We start from the raw sequence: 19,133 nt of genomic DNA, 5'->3' as shown, positions 1-19,133 counted from the left end.
AGGTGGAGTTATGAATGTTGCATACATGGTTTTACAAGGTTCCTTATAGTAGGCTCATCCCGAAGATTGAGATGCATGGGATCCATGGTGAAGTGGCCATTTGGATTCGGAGTTGACTTGCCCAGGTGAGGGACTCACCTGGTCCCTCAACACCAGCTCCATAGCAAAGAAAGCCCAACAGCGTCTCTACTTCCTGCAAAGGCTGAGGAAAGTCCATCTCCCACCCTCCCATCCTCATCACATTCTACAGGGGTTGTACTGAGAGTATCCTGAGCAACTGTATCACTCCCTGGTTCGGAAATTGCACCATCTCGGATCGCAAGACCCTGCAGCGGATAGTGAGGTCAGCTGAGAAGATCATCGGGGTCTGTCTTCCCACCATCACCGACATTTACACTACACGCTGCATCTGCAAAGCAAACAGCATTATGAAGGACCCACGCACCCCTCATACAAACTCTTCTCCCTCCTGCCGTCTGGGAAAAGGCACCAAAGCATTCGGCCTCTCACAACCAGACTATGTAACAGTTTCTTCCCCCCAAGCTATCGGACTCCTCAATAACCAGAGCCTGGACTGACACCAACTTACTGCCCTATTGTCTTGTTTATTATTTACTGTAATGCCTGCATTTTAAAATGTTTTCTGCATTTTATGCAGTCCTGGGTAGGTCTGTAGTCTAGGTTTTTTTTTCTGTTTTTTTTTAATGTAGGTCAGTCTAGTTTTTGTACTGTGTCATGTAACACCGTGGTCCTGGAAAAAAAAGTCTCACCTTTACTGTTCCAGCAGTTATGGTCGAAATGACAATAAAAGTGACTTGGCTTGATATAGGACAGGGTAATGGTTGGTGAGACTTATTCTGGCTGGAGCTCTGTGGCAGTAATGTTCCACAGGGATCTGTACTGAGATCTCTGCTGTTTCTGACCTGCACTTGGTGAAAATGTGAGTGGAGTGGGGGGGGGGGGGGGGGGGAGGAGAGAGGGGGTTAGCAAGTTCACAGATAGATAGATAGATACTTTATTCATCCTCATGGGGAAATTCAACATTTTCCAATGTCCCATACACTTGTTGTAGCAAAACTAATTACATACAATACTTAACTCAGTGAAGAATATGATATGCATCTAAATCACTATCTCAAAAAGCATTAATAATAGCTTTTAAAAAGTTCTTAAGTCCTGGCAGTAGAATTGTAAAGCCTAATGGCATTGGGGAGTATTGACCTCTTCATCCTGTCTGAGGAGCATTGCATCGATAGTAACCTGTCGCTGAAACTGCTTCTCTGTCTCTGGATGGTGCTATGTAGAGGATGTTCAGAGTTATCCATAATTGACCGTAGCCTACTCAGCGCCCTTCGCTCAGCTACCGATGATACAAAGATTGGCGATGTAGTGGATAGAGTAGAAGATTACCAAAGGATACATCGGGATACAAAGGATCAGTTGCTGGTATAGGCAGAGAAATAACATATGGAGTTTAATATAGCCAGATATGAGGTGTTACACTTTGGAAGAGCAAATGTAAAGGGCCGGTACACTGTTAATGGCAAGATCCTTAACAGTGTTGATCTATAGAGGAATCTTGGGCTCTAAGTCCATAGCTACCTGAAGAAAGTGGCTGCACGGGTTGATAAGATGGTAAAGAGGGCATTTGGCGCACTTGCCTTTTATTATTTGAGGTGTTCGGTTTAAGAGTTGGGAAGTTATGCTGCAGCTTTATAAAACACTGGTTAGACCACATCTGGAATGTTGCATTCAGTTCTGGTTATAGGGAGATGTGAAGGCTTTGGAGAGAGTTTAAAATAGGTGTACTGGAATGCTGCCAAGTGTTCTACAGGTTACTTAATTGTCTTTGCCACTTGTGCAGTTGCCTTCAATATGCTGGATAAGTGCTAAGTTTCTTTAGTATCTGTGCTATCTCAATATCTTTGTTTTGCTTTACTGACAGAATTTGGGCTCCCATTAAATCTGAGTTATTTTTCTTATATTTTAACTGTTAATAAAGTTGACCACCTTGTAGATAACCAAGCCTGTTTCTACCCCCCCCCCCCCCACCAATTGGGTTTGAACAAGTTCAATATTTTGCCAGTATGTTTTGGATTAATGGAAGCCATTTTGATTTTGTTCAAAATTTGCAAGTAGCCAAGTGATGTGTTTCAAATTTCTATCACCTTTGGAGAGTTAATTCCTAACTCTCAGAAAGGTCTGCATTGCTGAAGTATTCATTTTTATCTAGTCTCCATTTATTTCAATCAGTTTACCTTGTTATGAGTGCTGAACAGACCTGATGGAAATGGGGTGCAGAGTTAACCATTCCCCCCCCCCCTTTGAGAACAATGAACTATTGCTATGCTGCTAATGAGAGAGAGAGAGAGAGATGAAGCACAGAGACAGGAACATCTGCTACAGATAAGAGAGAGAGATGAAGCACAGAGACAGGAACATCTGCTACAGATAAGAGAGAGAGACACACACATTTGATTTGTGTATTATGGCTCTTCCTGGATTGTTTACCTTTCGCTGCAAGGACGTTACTTTGCTCGTTAACATTCCTAAGGAGACAGCAGGAGTGGCCTGATTTGATGGATGGCTGATACCCCGTCAGTAGGGATAAAAGACAGGTGTGGGGAGACACCCCTCAGACACACCAGTGGACACTGACTGGGTGTTGTGCACCCACAGGAAGGTGGGGGCTTCGTGGACCGAACCAGGAGATCGGTCAATAAAGCTCACAGTGTAATGGCAGGGCTGGTGGGGACTTGTGTGTGTGTCCACTCATGCCAGAGTGACGAGTCCACCACAGAAGAACGGTCTAGCTGAGAACGGAGGGGTCATAACTGAATGACCACAACGGTACAACGGAATCAGAGTACAACAGAAGGTTTGCTGGCTGCAGCTACTCAATCTCTTGCTCGCTGTCTCTCTCTCTCCAACGAATTACAATACAACAACCACAACTACTTCAGCACACATGAACTGAACTGAACTCTATATTCTCTTATGACAATTCATTTACCCCTAGACATTGATAGAGCTTGTTTATTATTGCTTATTATTATTCCTACGCTTTTATGTTTATTATTGCAAACCTGTTTTATATGTATATTTGCTTTTTTTTATACTGTATTGTGTAATTTACTAATAAACGCCTTTAGTTTTCGGTACCATCAGACTCCAACAGATTCTTCTATTTCTGCTGGTCTGTAAATCCAGTTACGGGGTACGTAACAACCTGTTCAGACTACTAAATCGCAAGGAAAACCTATTGGCAGGTCATGTTTATGATACCTGGGATGTATAATTGTAATGGTTTTTGGAATCTTAATTCTATCTTAATGTTTAAATTGATTGAACTTTCAGGTTATAGGAAATTGCTGTGAGAATGTCATAGGCTATGTGCCTATTCCAGTGGGAGTTGCAGGACCACTTTGTTTGAATGGAAAGGAATTCCAAGTGCCTTTGGCAACCACTGAAGGTTGTCTTGTGGCAAGCACTAACAGAGGCTGCAGAGCGATAAGTGTAAGTAGATGTAAATTGTCAGCTTTATTGCACCAGCACTGTGTAGTCGAGTACTTCCATGTGTCGGCATACTACAGTTTGAAATGTGATTTTAAGCTCAATGTTTATAAAGAAATTCTCTCAATCGTAGCTTGGGGGTGGAGCGTGGAGTTGTGTGATTGCGGATGGAATGACAAGAGGACCAGTTGTGAGACTTCCTACTGCGCGTAAGGCTGCAGCTGTCAAATTATGGTTGGAGAGCTCTGCTGGTTTCCGTATTATAAAGGAGATGTTTGATAGTACTAGCAGGTAAAATTTTACATATCTGTAAATTAGTGTATATCTTAAAGCAGCCACTGGCTTTGTTCTTTGTCCCAATGAAATGGTAAACTGAGCCACCCCACTTAGTTCCATTTTCTCCATCCCCATGTTGTCCCACAGCTTTGACACTGTGGATAGCACTGTCATTGTGTCACAATCGCATTTTCCACCATTGATTGTCACTCCATTCTTTCAGTGAAGGTATGGTGAACTGCTGGTGGTGCTGTTTTTGGATAATGCATTTTAACTGAGGCACCGTTTAACAATCGGTGTGGTTTTGGTATTTTAGCTAATGTGTACACTTTAAGTAACATCACTTAAAGACAAATATCATAAATGTTGCTGTTTTGAGTGCCTTGTGGGCAAGCCTGCTGCTATATTTCAACATGATTGTACTTATGAAGTACTTCGGGGTATCCAGAGGTTCTGGAAAAGCACCATACAAATTCATGAGTGTATCTTTATTCCCATCCAGCTGAGTGGTCTTAGCTTCTCAGTGGAAAACTTTTGAACTAATTGGAGAAATGTTAAAATAGATGATAATATATAATACGAGAGGCACAAGACTATGGATGCTGGAATCGAGTAAAAAAAGGTCAGAAATCAACAGGTTAGGCAGCATCTGTGGAGGGAACTGGACAGTTGACAGATCTTTCATCTGGACTGGGAATCTGTGATGCTGCCTGGCCCTCCAGTTCCTCCAGCACCTTTTTTTTTGCTTAACAAAATATTGAGTAGCTAACATAGTTATTGTATTTTGAACCTCTGCACATTTATATGTTTCACTTTTTTTATTTTTAAAAAAAAAATAAGAATTACAACTTGTTCTTGTCCTGTTATGCAGGTTTGCCCGGCTTCAAAAGTTGCAGATTGGCCTTGCTGGTCGTAACCTTTATATCCGCTTTCAGTCCAAGACTGGAGATGCCATGGGCATGAACATGATCTCAAAGGTGGGTACATGTTTCCAGTAATTATAGACAGGTGGGACAAAATGAGTGAAAAGATAGTACTGCCTAGAAAATGATACAGACAGTGAGCTATTTCATGAGATAAAATGAGTAACATCACTTGATATTTATCACAAAATTGCTTGCAGTTTTATATTTCTAGTCCCCTTTAACTCGTTCACTTGATTTTTGGCACCACGGTGTGTGGCGGTTAGTGCCGGCATGAAACCTGTAGTTTTCCCACCCTATCCACATGCCTCAATGTGGTTTCCTTCAATATCACAAAGATTTGCTGGCTAACGGGTTAATAGGCCTCTGTAAATTTCCCCTAGTGCAGGAGGGTAGCAGGAGAATCAGGAGTTAATTGGCATGTCAGAGAATAAGCTGCAGAGGTAAAATGAGAGAACGGGACTGATGATCAGACTCTGTTTCTCTCTCACTGGGTAAGAAAATATGATGACAGAGGCTCAATCAAATGTCAACGTTTTGTATTTGTCTTTACGTTAAGGCATTTCAGTCTCTTTTTGCACTGCATCAGTTGAAGGTGGATAGACACATTTAATACCACTTCCAGTTCCTGTAGTCAAACCAGGTCAGAAATACAGTGATATGTCAGTTTCTTTTATATAAATAAAAAAGAATAAATTGAAGACCCTTCATCTGCAGCAGCAAAATTCTTGGGCTGTGGGAAACATAGGAGGTTTGGGGGATGGGGGGAGAAAATGCTAAAAATGTCAGTAGGTGAAAAAAAACAATTAATGTTTCTGATAAAAAGAACTAATAAAATCTTTGAGTTAAGAGACCAACATTTCCTACCCAAGTATTTGAGCTATTTTATTTTTAAGTGGCAACTCGCATATAATTTTCCAGCCTTTTCAATTCTTTCTTCCTACCATTTTGGAGTTTTTCATTAGCTCTGCTTTATCTACTGTCTCTGTGGTATCTTGGATTCAAGTTTAAGGAACCATTTAGAGCTGTGAGACTTTACTGTGATTAAAGTGGATGGAAAGCAATTCTTTTGCCTTTGGCCTACAATTGAACATGTCTTTCCCTGCATCCCTTCCCTCACTGATTTTTTTTCTTTTTTTTTAGGGCACAGAAAAGGCTCTTATCAGACTGCAGGAAGAGTTTCCATCTATGCAGATACTTGCAGTTAGTGGTAACTACTGCACTGACAAGAAACCTGCTGCGATTAACTGGATTGAAGGAAGGGGCAAGTCTGTTGTCTGTGAAGCAGTCATTCCAGCTAAAGTAGTACAAGAGGTACATCACATCTGTTGGTATTTTTCCATTAAAGAAGCTTTACTGTCCTAATTATACACTCGTTTAACTAATTTTGTACATATTTCACATTTTCAAAGTGAAATTTTCAAAATCAGTTTGGTTTGTTTTCTTTACTTCAGGTATTGAAAACCTCAACACATTCTCTTGTTGAAGTCAATATCAACAAAAACCTTGTAGGCTCAGCCATGGCTGGAAGTCTTGGTGGTTACAATGCACACGCTGCAAATATCGTCACTGCTGTTTATATTGCATGTGGCCAGGTGGGTGCATTGATCCTTGTTTATACTGGCTTTTTTTCTGATAATTGTATGCAACTTTTTCATATTTAATTTTAAAATTATTATTCATTGAAAACTTATAAATCATTGAAGCCGTGGGTTCAGTGTTCACATTAGGATTATTTGTTTTGAAGTATACTTCAGAGTAGAGGTTCTCGGTTTGGAGGAGTTGGCTTGCCTCTAATAGTACAAGTGGTTTATAAAACTGCATAGAATCTTCTAATAGCATGGTTACTTAGCCCAATTTTACTTTTTTTCCCAAGTAATAAATTATTATAAATTTAGTAATTATTTGAGTGGAGTGGTTTTGTACAATCTGCTATCTTAATAATTCATTTGTGGGGAACTGTGCATTGCTCAGAGCCCATCTTGTAATAATCATTTCAGCATACTAATGTAGGAGCAGCAGAACAGGCTGAAGTGACTAAATAGCCCGCTTGTTTCCATGCCGCTAAGCCTTACATTTCCATATTTTGTTTTACCTTCAATGACTAAATCAGTTCCTTGGATGCCATCTGGTTTGCCCCTTTTGTTTTCTCTGGTGCTTTTCAAACTGCCACCAAAAGCCACCATCTTTCTGGTTGGTATTATAATGAATGCAGGCATTTTTTTAAATGACTAGTCCATTGAGGACATTTTGATAGCTTGAAACAACCTTAAGTTTGAAAACCATCAGATTCATAATTCTGCATTATACTTGTGTTGCACTGCCCTGCACTATATATAGCTTATAAAGGAGTGCAAAATACGTATGTGTCAAGTCACGCACTTTATTCTTCAAACATCTATGAACTGGCAATCTGAGAGGGCTAGGATGTTGCTATTCTTGAATATAATGTCTTGATGTTAAAGCCTATTCATCCTGCCCTTATCATTTTGCTGATGCAGATACCAATATTATCTACAAATTTAAATTGATATTTTGTTTCCCTTACGAACGCTTCAGGATCCAGCCCAGAATGTTGGTAGTTCAAATTGTATTACATTAATGGAATCAACTGGTCCTGATAATGAAGATCTGTACATCAGTTGCACTATGCCATCCATAGAAGTAGGTACTATTGGTGGAGGGACCAACTTGCGACCACAACAAACCTGCCTGCAGGTGAGCATTTGTATAGGGTAAATATTTCTACACAATTGTATCCTTTTGACTTAAGAATGTCATTATCAACTAAGCTGAGAGAAGGTTCTTGATATTTTGAAGGAGTATTCCAAAAGTTTGGGTAGCAGGGTGAAGATGCATCTGTACCAAAGGAGATGTAAGGTGCTCCTTTCCTCCACTAGCCTGCAGGAAATCCTTTGGACAAGGTGTAGCACCTGCTTCACCCCCGATCAGGGTCGTATGAAGCCATGGGAGCAGGTGGTGGGTGAGTGTATGAGCAGCTGGTGCATATCACAAGTCCTGTTTACATGACCACTGAAGCCAAGCAGACGATCTCTGAAGAACATTGATAATGGCTAGGGTCACCAGTCTTTTATAGGCACTGCCCAGAAGAAGACGATGGCAAACCATTTTTGTAGAAAAATTTGCCAAGAATAGTCATGGTCACCTTGATCACCTATGTCATGCACTAAGGTACCATAGTGATGATGGTGATGATTCCAAAAGCATCATTTAATTGTACATTTGAAGCAAATGGAGAAAGCAACATTCTTAAGGAATAAAAATTGATATTCGTAGTATTGATATTTAAACATTCTAAAAATAGCCCATGGACATAGGTGCTTTGGCAAATTTGGCAACTGATGCTCACAGCCAGAGGTCTCTTGTGTTATTAATTGACTATATATTTTGCTGTTCCAACTTGTATGGATGTCAGTGGCATGGGATGACTGATAATCAAGACTTGGGAAATATTTTCAGTTATTTGAGTAGTGACATGAAAGCTGACATATACACAGTGAGGTAAATAGAGCTTTGGTTTACCATCTGATCCAAGTGATAGCATCAATGATTATGTTATTAAGCACATCATGAAATGGACTTAAATCTATCAGTTAAAATTGCACAAGTCAACTATACTAATGCTATGCAACAGTACTTACTACTACAACGCATTTTTGGACCACTAATATGCATTAGTGGCGGACCTATCGATTTGCAGAAAGAGAGCTTTGCACAGGTCGGGGAGAAGAGTTTTAAAAAGGAGCATTTCACAGGGCTCGACTTATTAGTGGTGGACCAATCGATTCGAGATTCATTAGCAGGAGCGAATAAAATTAAAGCAGGGTCAAAGCAGAGTGGCCATTGTAGGAGTAGAAACTTGAGGCTTTGGCAAGGAGGCACAGGTAAATAGCAGATAAGGCTTTTGTAGTGTTTGAATTAAAAAGTCACTAAATTACAGCTAATTAAATAAAGTAGGGATGATGCAGGGTCAGATGATGAGCTGTAGCTGCATGATGTGGGAGCAGGTGAACTCCATTGTGGTTCCTGGTGACCACATCTGCAGCAAGAGTTGGCTGCTCGAGGAACTCTGGCTCAAAGTTGATGACCTGGAATCTGAGCTTCAAACACTGTGGTACATCAGGGAGGGGGTGAGTTACCTGGATTCTCTGTTTCAGGAGGTAGTAACACCCATTAGATTTGCAGCCTCAAATTCGGTGTGTGGTCAGGGACCAGAGGGTGTGACTGCGAGTGAGGCAGGTAGTGGGATTCAAGAGACAGTGCTGGAGAAGCCTCAGGCCTTGAGCTTGTTCAACAAGTCTGAGGTTCTTGCTTCCTGTGTGGATGAGAGTGGGGGCTGTAGGAAGAAGAAGCAACCTAACTGTTGCACCGTAGTTCAGGGAGCCATTCAAGAGGGGGGAGAGAAGAGAAATGTAGTGGTAGTTGGGGATATAGTCAGGGGAAAAGACAGAGTTCTCTGTCATGAGGATGGTGCGTCCTGAGGACTGTGTTGCCTGCCTGGTTCTGTTGTGGTTACTTGAAATGACTTGGAGACACAGACAATTCTTCAAGAAAATTAAACCTTTATTTGCAAACAAAGGCTGAGGCAATCAATGAACTTGTCACCGAAAGCCCACCGAGCTCCGGTGTACAGCATTCTTTATAGTAATTTCTTATCTCAGTTACATTTCGGTTTCATCGCCATACCCAATCAATTTTTAGTTGCATATCATCTATATATGAATTAATTAATCGCTCTTGCCTAGCCCGCGGTACGTCACCATTGTTTTTCACCCATTCGCATTGGGGCCTTATTCGTGGCCAAGATTATGTTTTTCAGACAACCTCCCTCACATTACATTCTTGCTCGCAGCATCCTGTCCGCCACCGTTATCTCGTACTAAACAAAGGCTGAGTGTAACACATGGGGTACATCGCAGCTAATAGTGTTGCAAAACAAGCAGGTGTTCTGTAAGTGCCATAATATGCAGCTATGAGAGTACAAAGTATCTAGTGAAAACAACACATAACAAAATGTGCCTAGTAAAATAATACATATTAATATTCGGTACCTAGAAGTGATTACGTAGTATAGTAAATAGCTAATACATAGTGATTATAGTTCAGGTATATATAATGATTATATCAGGTATATTTCTCAATAGTGCCAGGGTTCGGGACATCTTATTTGACCTGCAGAGGAATTTGCAGTGGAAAGGGAAAGATCAAGTGGGTTCATGAGGGTACTGGCAACATGGTGTTACGTTCCCCAGTAACCGGGTGACTTACCAGCAAAGATAGAGAGGTCCGCTGAAGCCTGGTGCTACTATTTTCAAACGTTTTTATTTATAAAGGGGCACAAACATATGGTTACTACAAAACATTCTGATCATGTACATCGTCAAAACTCAATCTAAAGCACAGGTGTAGTAATAATCAATCAAAAATGAGCTCTATCATTGTTTAGGGGATACTGAGTCCAATTGGATATAAGAGTCACTCAAAGTCTGCAGGCTTCCCCGTTTCGGGAACCGCTGGCATTTCACGTGCTGGAGAGAGAGAAGAGGAACACTTGCCTGTCGTCCTTGCAAGGCAAATCCCTGCTGTTAGTTAAAGCGGTTTTTCCTTTTGGGTCCAGCCACAGACTCCCGATCCGGAATCTAACGCACGTGGCTTCCTTCAGAATGGCTTCCCGCTCCGACGGGAAGCACTATCGTGTCTTCTTCGTGTGTCTCCTTGGTGCGTCTGAGGCCCCGCCTCGGCAGCCCACCTTTTATCTGGACTGGCAGGGTTGTAGATGTCAATCAGGATGGGGGTGAGGCAATCTTTCCCCCATCACCCATCTCACATTGCCCTTAGGGTTTGCACGTAGTCCAATTCCTTATTCCACAAAGGTGTCTCCCAAGACAATGGCTATGTCCAAGGCTTTTGTCTTGCTGAGCAGCCAGCCCACATTCCAAACCGTAAGGCTCTCTCTCTCTTGCGATTCTCACAAAGGAGGGGGCTGAGGTCATGACAATGGGTAGAATGGGGAAAGGGGTTCTGCTGAAGGAATTTGAGTAGCTAGGGACTAAGTTGAAGAGCAGAACCAAAAAGGTGATAATCTCTGGATTACGACCTGGGCCATGTGCAAATTGGCATAGGGTCAAGAAGATTAGAGAGTTAAATGCATGGCTCTAGGATTGGTGTGGGAGAAGTGGGTTTGAATTCATGGGAAATTGGCACCAGTATTGGGGAAGGAGGGAGCTGTACCAATGGGATAGGCTCCACCTGAACTCTGATGGGACCTGGATCGTAGCGAATCACATAACTAGGGCTGAAGATAGGGCTTTAAACTCAATAGTAGGGTGGAGGATTCAATAGATTGAAGAAGTTTGGATAAAGTTTTTTTAAAGTGTGAATGAAGATGAAGAAAAAGCAAAAGGTAAAAAAATATATATTTGTAAAGCACAAGGAGTGTAAGGACACTTTATCTGAATGCCCATAGTATTTGAAATAACCTAAGTGAACTTTTGGCACAAATCTGTACAAGGGGGTATGAGTTAGTGGCCATGAAACATCACAAAGGTTGGTTTGCAGCTGGTTATCAAGAAGGCAAATGGAATGTTGGCTTTCATTGCTAGAGGGATTGAATTTAAGAACGGGGAGGTTATGCTGCAACTGTACAGGGTACTGGTGAGGCCGCACCTGGAGTACTGCATGTGTTCTTACAATGTTTTCTTGATAACATGGCACAAGCTGCAAATTGTTCAGCTTAGAAATCCATATTTTATGGTATAGTTTGTTTTGTGGTAATACTCAGGCTGTATGGAATTACCCTCACACTTAAACATTCCATGTGTTTAAGTAGAATTCCAGTCCATTTATATTTGTACACTTCTATTTTTGCAGCAAGTTCTGCAGTATCTTGATACAGTAATTGCAATGTTTTGGGATGGGAGGAGTAATGCTGTATCACAGATTGTAGGAATTATTAAAATAACTCAAATACAGACTGTCAAGTGCATAGTCTTGGGCATGTGCTCATCTGTTAATGACTAATCAAGTTATGGAAACTTAAAAGTCTGCAGTTACAGACGGTGTTCAGGTCCTATCCAGCAGTGAGGAAACAGTTGGAAAACAGAAATGTCCAACGTTTTTTTGTATTGCTTGTAGATGCTTGGTGTTCAGGGTGCAAACAAGGAGGCACCTGGTGAAAATTCACGTCAATTGGCGGAGATTGTTTGTGGGACAGTAATGGCGGGTGAGCTCTCTCTCATGGCAGCTTTGGCAGCAGGACATCTGGTGAAGAGCCATATGATCCACAACAGGTAGTTTGATTCTTGTCACATTTTATTTTTGTGTAGAAACAAAGAAAATCATTTAATTTCTCTTTTCTTAATCCCTTCCTGTACTGAAAAGGGACTTAACAAATGTATCCTTTGATGCCTTTGTTCAGGTCATTCGTATACAGCTGTGAAAAGTTGAGTGCCAGCACTGATCCTCATCTATTACATGCAAACCAGAAGACCTTTTTCCCTCCATTTCCTGTTAAGTTAGCCAGCTAGTCTTCTATCCATATTAGTTTTATTTCAAATTTTAATGCCCAATTATTTCTGATGATTCAACTCTGACATTTGTAGCTACTTCATGGAACTCCAATAAATTGATCAAATCTGATTTCCCTTTCACAAAGCCATTTTGCATGGGTACGGGTGTCCCCTGTTTTTCAAACTTTTACTCAGCTTTCAAGTTCAAGTTCACACTTTTCCAGACTGAACTCCATCTGCCTCTTATCAGCCTAACTGTCCATCTGGTCAATGTCCCATAGTAATCTATGACAACCTACACTATCCACAACACCACCAACCTTTGTCATCTGTAACTTACTAACCCAACTTTCTATTTCCTCTTCCAAGTCATTTATTAAAATCACTTAGAAGGGGGTCCAAGAACTGATCCCGGCATAACACTACTGGTCACTGAATTCCAGGGAGAATGTGTCCACTTACTAACACCCTCTACCTTCTGTGAGCAAACTCAATCTGAATCCACACAAGTAAATTTTCCTGGATTCCATGCTCTTGACTTTCTCTAAGCCTACCATGTGGAACCTTATTGAAGGTCTCAAGTTTTTGATTTCTCATCATTGCTGATTTAGTTAATCTCTGTAGAGTAATTGTTGGAGTTACCAGGTTGCTTGAACAAAATTGAAAACCTAGCAATGATCTAATTCAATGCCAGAAGAGTCTATTTGAATAGATACGGAATTATACTAAAGTTCAATATCTCATTATTGAGTTGTCCATAAAATTTAATGGTTTGCTGAAAAAGAAATTAGAAGGTACTTGAAATTTTGAATAAGTAGGCCATAAAGGAAACACTATCACTTAGAATCAAGGAATAAAGGTTGTTAATTGGTTCGAATAAACACAAGATGCACTGTCATCTTGGTCTGTAAGTTGAACCTATTGGTATGCAAAAATCAGCTTTGTCAATTTTAAGTGATACAATTATGCAAAGTTATTCACACAGCTATCCATTAATCTGGTTTCTGCAGGTCGAAGATCAATCTTCAGGATGTCCCTGGCAGCTGTACAAAGAAAGCAGCTTGATCACAACAAGATTACAACCTGGAGGCTAACTGTAAAGACAAACATTTGGATATTCGAAAGTTGTTTTGGATTTTTCCCTTGTCAATGTGAGGGGACAGTTCAGTTTTCAGGATTGCTGAGATGTTGTCATATCAGTCTAGGCAAAAGCAGCATTGATTGGACGTGAATTAACACTCAAAGCTCAGAGGTGGTACAAACTCAAACTATACAGTCGTGCATAGAATCGAATATCACGTGAATGTACAGTGAAAGGAGTTGCAAATAATGGACCTTGTGAATGTTTGTTATCCCTACATATTTGTACAGTCTTAAGACAGTTTCCTCGGACTTTGCGTAATTTTCTCAGAAACTTAAGTTATTCATATTTTTGAAATAGACTTTATTTCAAAATTTAAACAACTTGTGGGTTACAAGAAAAGATTATTGGAAGGAATATAGTAACAACATTTAATTAGAAGTAACATGGTTATAGACAGTTTTCCTCTCTGTTCTGGTGTGGGGTTAACTGTCATAAAATGTCAGGTACTTGACGTTTTCAAAATCAGTCTTGAAAAATTTCATGATGTACTGCCCAACATTGCTTTATGCAATACATTCAGAAGAAGGGAATGTTGTGATGAAATGAAAATCAAATAGGATTATTATTTTTTTTTCAGAGCTTCATCCATTCTAACCCACCATACAATATAATCCCAAACATACTCTGTGCCTACTGGTTTCGAGCATCATTGGTAGCATATGGCAAAATCAAATGTATTGTTTCATGTACTGTCAGTCTCAAAAGTTAAAGCACTTTTCAACTGAAAAACTATTATATAAAAGGTGCCAAATTTTCAGTAATAATGTACTTCAGCTTCTCCTCCATCTCACTTTAACTCTATCCAGTGTCCACCAGTTAACTGAATTAACATATTAGTTTATTGAATGGATGTTAGAGACTGATCTGAATAGACAAAATTATATTCCAACAACTTCTGCCCCAAATTTACTGACACTTTACATGTATATAAACAAAACCAGAAACACTCTCCCACCATTACCTTCTTCTCACCCGTAAACTGCAGCTCCTACGTAATTTTAGCGCATCGGTGCTAGCAGACTACAAAATTAAGCTACAAAGTTCAGGCACAAAATCTGCCATTTTAATGCATTAAAAATAAATCTATATGAACTGATAACTGAAGCTTTGACATGACTGTTCAGGCACAATGGCATAACTAGTGGAGTTGCTGCCTTGCACTGCCAGAGACCCAGATGTAGTTCTGATCTTGAGTGCAGTCTTTACAGAGTTTTCATGTTTTCCTAGGATTTACTTCAACATCCCAGATTCCTGCAGTGTTGGAGGTTATTTTGTCCTGTAAATTTGTCCCTAGTATGTAAGTAAATGGTAGAATTTGAGGGAAGTTCATAATAAAAGAGAATGGGATTAATGTAACAGTGTAAATAGATGGTTGGCACACTCTGGGCTGAACAGTGTGGTTGTCTGATCCTATTGTGATGGCTTCACGTTAAATATTCATGTATAGATTAATGATAAAGGACAACAACAAAACTTTAATTTTCTCGGTGTTTAAATTTTTCCATTTCAGCACTTGTTCACGAGACAGAGGCTTTCTGTATAACTCACTTTAAAAAGTAGAAATTTTGATGCAATTTGGTGGATATGGTTTTAGGAAATTTTGATCCTGTGTAAATATAGGTCCCACTGCACGTGAACTATATTATGTTTAATGATAACAATTCTCGTAATATGACACACCTTGTTGCCTTTTCCTACTAATGTTAAGTATACATCCCCAGTTGGATATAATCAACTCCATAATTTTATAGAAACTTATCAATGAAAACATTCCATTCAGCAAGCTGAAATGGTTTAAGGTTTGTGCATGATGTAACTTTTTTCCTTGCGCTGCTGTGTTTCTGAGCCAGTGAACAAGTTCCTTTTGACTATGGTCCTCTTGGTATAATAGAATTTCAACATTTTTTTTAACCTTGGTGGGTATTTTCAAACTGTCCCACTAGTGCACTGAGACAAGATACACTTACATTTGTGTTTCCTCTCAAGACTACACTGAGTTCACCTAATTCTCTTGCCAGCTTTGCAACAATTGACCCATTGTACAGAACAGTAGATTTATTTTTCATCCAAATAATCTTACCAGTGATCTCTTTTTTTTAAAGAGTGCATTATTCCACCCGTTAGCAAATGGTTCTTAATCAAGTGTAAATAACTTAACATTTTTGACGTGCAATTTTAGTGTAGAATTCATTAATTTTATTTATATAATATTTACTTGAAAAACAATAGCTAGCTATTCAGTAACCAAGGAAGTAAAGTTCTCAGCCACCTGCTTTCCTTCTAGCATTTGTCCAGCAGAAGTTTTTGCAATGCAGTTGCTGAAGCGACTGTCCTTTATTTTGTCAGATATTTATAGAACTGCTTAATACACAAGTCAGCTGACAAAAAATTTAGCTGCGAAAGCAAAAATTCATTTCTTAGTGGGAAAAGATGCATCTAACCCTTTCCCTACCCCACTCCCCCACATGCATTCACACACTTTCAGCAGTGCTCCTGAATGAATATCAACTCTCATGGCTAATTTCCTCAAAACTGCTCTTTGAACAATAGATGTTATTTGTAACTGGCTTCTGGTGACCACCAGTGTTATATACTGTCTATTGAATCCCGAAAGTTTATCATTTGCTTGAAATTGAATCTAACGTGAACATACTGTGATGTATTTATATTGTACATTTTCTTATTAATGAAATGACAGCTTCTGTTACTTATTAAAGCTCAAATCAAATAAATATTTTCATAGTGTGCATATATATTCATTTGTTTATAAAATGGGTATTTTCAGTTTCCATGTGCATAGCATATTAACTTTCGTAATAATCATTAAATATTGCAAAAGATAGAGGTAAAACTCATTGATGAAAGTTAAACTAGAGAAATTTGAAGATCTTCTGGCTTGCCTGTATATCTTTGTTGCTTTATTTATCCATGAGTTGTAGTAAAATTGGTCATCCTCTGACACATGAAGCAACAAGCTTCTCCACACTCGTGGCTCTGGTAGAAGAGAAACTTAATTTCCCCACGTTTGTCTGTTTGAATGTTTTAAGTCTTCTCTACAGCTCTGTTGTTGCAGGTCTCTACTTGAAACATCAACCATTCATCTATCTCATTGAGGCTGCTTGGCCTGTGAATTCATCCAGGGAGTGTGTTTTTTCTAACCCTCTTTCCCCCCCCCCCCCCCCCCCGCCCCCGCCCCCGGCAATCCTCTGCCTATATGCCATGACTTCAATTATGTAACTTTTGTTTTGATTTGGCCATCAGCTGCTGTATTCCCCAAATTAATTCGCCCAAGTTTGCAGCACTTTCCCTTATTTGTGATAACAGTAAATTTAAGATGGGGCCAATGCCCCAATTAAATATTTGGTCTGCAATTGTTTAGACTCTTGGCAATTGAATTCAGCATGCTCACCAAAACAGTAGTCTGATAATCTAATTAATTTGAGGAATTGTAGATTCAGTTATCGAAGGTCAATGCTTTTGAGCACGAGAGAGTGGCAATGTTGTTGGGGATGAAGATGCCTTTCTTGGCCCATAGAAATTAATCAAATGGAAGTCTGTGATATATTTCTGTACAGTATGTAAATGATTTGTTAGCAATTTTGCATCTAAATAATAAAATTATGTGAATGAATAATGTGTGTTTTTTTTAAAATTAACTCCCTTGTTTCAAGTTTGTGTCCTGTAACTTGAAGTACGAGCTTGGCAATAGTCTACCTTGAGATACGGTACACATCCTGCAGACGAATTCAGTTATCTTCTGGAGAAGATAATCATAATTAGTTTTTCAAGTAGAGAAAATTAAGATGTCATTTAGGATACATTAAAGAAAAAAAAGAACAGAAGTGACAAAGGAATGCTATTTTTTAAAATATAGCAATTGAAAGCTGGGAGGATGGTAAGTGGTATGTTAGTTATGGAGAATAAAAGACTAATTTTAAAAAGTGCTTGTTTTCTGAATGACCCATAATTTAATATTGATTGCCAGTTGAATACTAATACTGTAGAAAATGTTCAGGTTTATCTGTACCTCTCATAATTTTGTATATCTCAATTTTGTATATCTCAACTTTTGCCTTCTCCACTTTAGGGAGCCTGGATTGTTCCCCTTAATCTTGTAAGTGAAGTTCCATTCAAGCACTATATTGGAGAATCTCCTCAGCACTCTCCAGAATACTGTTTTTCCTATAGTTTTGCAAGTAGAACTATACAACTGTAGCCTAAAAATATTTTGTGAACAATTCCTATCTTGAGTGAACTGCACCTTTATTCATTTACTGGGTGATGGGAGGATTGAAGATGACCAATGCGAGTTTACAGAGTCACTGAGACTCAATAACAGGAATTACGGATAATAGCGGAGGGAATAATTCAGTTGCAGTTTACGACCAAGACTAGGCTGGATAATGGGACTAGAAATTATTCACAAACTGCCACTTGTATGTAATAATTTTGGGAAGAGTAATTGGATAGGGACAAAGATGGGGGGGGGTGTTGATGTGTCAATTGAAAACAGGGTTCTGTGAAAGGGATGGGACTGGGTGATGGAACATAACTACATGTTATGTATCCCAAGGGTTCATATTTTCTGTGGACTATCACTTGAAAACGGCAGGAGAATGAGACTGGCTTTTGGAGAGACGAAGAATGCTCAGAAGATTGATGTTATGGTTTCTCGACAAGTTGTTTACCTTTCCACAAGGACACTTGCCTGCTTGTAAAGTTCTTACAGAGAGCGGAGGGCGGAGCAGGTTGATGGACAGCTGGTGTCCAACATATGGAGATAAAAACCAGGTCAGGTGATACATAGACATGGTTTTGGACGCTGAACAAGCTTTGTTGCACCCACAGGAAGGTGGGGTTTTTGGAGGATCGATTTGGGAAATAGATCAGTGGCTCTAGCAGTGTGAAAAGGTGCAACCGGTGGGGAATTATTTGTGTGTCCACCCTCACCTGGGTGATAATTCCATCATTAAAGAACGGTTGTATGTGTTATGGCCATAGTCGGTGACTTTAAAGGAAGAGAAGAGGGCATAAAAAGGTTTGAAACAGAAGAAACCTAGTGACAAAGAGGTCATTGTTTGGACTCTCCTCTGTAGCCCGTAAGGGTGAGTTTGAGTTCTATTTAAATACGAAGGTGTGACTGTCACGTAGTTAATCCACACTGCTAAGAATCCTGCCGTTAACCCTGTACTCAGCTTTCAAGCTCAACCTTCCAATGAGCATCACTTCACACTTTTCCAGACTGAACTCCATCTGCCTCTTATCAGCCTAACTTTCCATCCGGTACAACCTACACTATCCACAACACCACCAACCTTTGTCATCTGTAACTTACTAACCCAACTTTACATTTCCTCTTCTGTCATTTATTAAAATCACTATATAGAGAAAGGGGGTCCAAGAACTGATCCCTGCATAACACTACTGGTCACTGAATTCCAGGGAGAGTGTGTCCACTTACTAAAACACTCTACCTTCTGTGAGCAAACTAAATCTGAATCCACACAAGTAAATTTTCCTGGATTCCATGCTCTTGACTTACTCTTAGCCTATCATGTGGAACCTTATTGGGAGTGGGTTCTCTGGTGATTACCACTTGCGTGTTACCCTTGTTTGGGTGTGGTAGACAATAAACAGTAGGTTCAAGAGTAGGCCATTCGGTCCTTCTAGCCAGCACCACCATTCACTGATCATGGCTGATCATACACAATCAGTACCCTGTCCCTGCCCTCTCCCCATATCCCTTGA

At 39.8% G+C, this 19,133-nt stretch overlaps 1 protein-coding gene across 1 annotated transcript in view; it reads left to right on the top strand.

The window, feature by feature from the left end:
• hmgcra (3-hydroxy-3-methylglutaryl-CoA reductase a) overlaps positions 1-17,019 on the top strand; it is a 44,173-nt gene extending 27,154 nt beyond the window's left edge. The window contains exons 13-20 of the mRNA XM_073048287.1: positions 3,358-3,516; positions 3,647-3,804; positions 4,661-4,766; positions 5,856-6,026; positions 6,167-6,307; positions 7,272-7,430; positions 11,868-12,022; positions 13,252-17,019. Coding sequence (XP_072904388.1) covers positions 3,358-3,516; positions 3,647-3,804; positions 4,661-4,766; positions 5,856-6,026; positions 6,167-6,307; positions 7,272-7,430; positions 11,868-12,022; positions 13,252-13,306 — 1,104 coding nt within the window. The 3' untranslated portion in view covers positions 13,307-17,019. The remainder of the gene's footprint in view (positions 1-3,357; positions 3,517-3,646; positions 3,805-4,660; positions 4,767-5,855; positions 6,027-6,166; positions 6,308-7,271; positions 7,431-11,867; positions 12,023-13,251) is intronic.
• Positions 17,020-19,133: the final 2,114 nt, after the last annotated feature.

The sequence above is a fragment of the Hemitrygon akajei genome, chromosome 6 (genome assembly GCF_048418815.1).
Source record: "Hemitrygon akajei chromosome 6, sHemAka1.3, whole genome shotgun sequence".
NCBI classification, from domain to species: Eukaryota; Metazoa; Chordata; class Chondrichthyes; order Myliobatiformes; family Dasyatidae; genus Hemitrygon; species Hemitrygon akajei.
The sequence above is the reverse complement of the archived record's forward strand: the minus strand, read 5'-3'. Positions and strand labels throughout refer to the sequence as shown.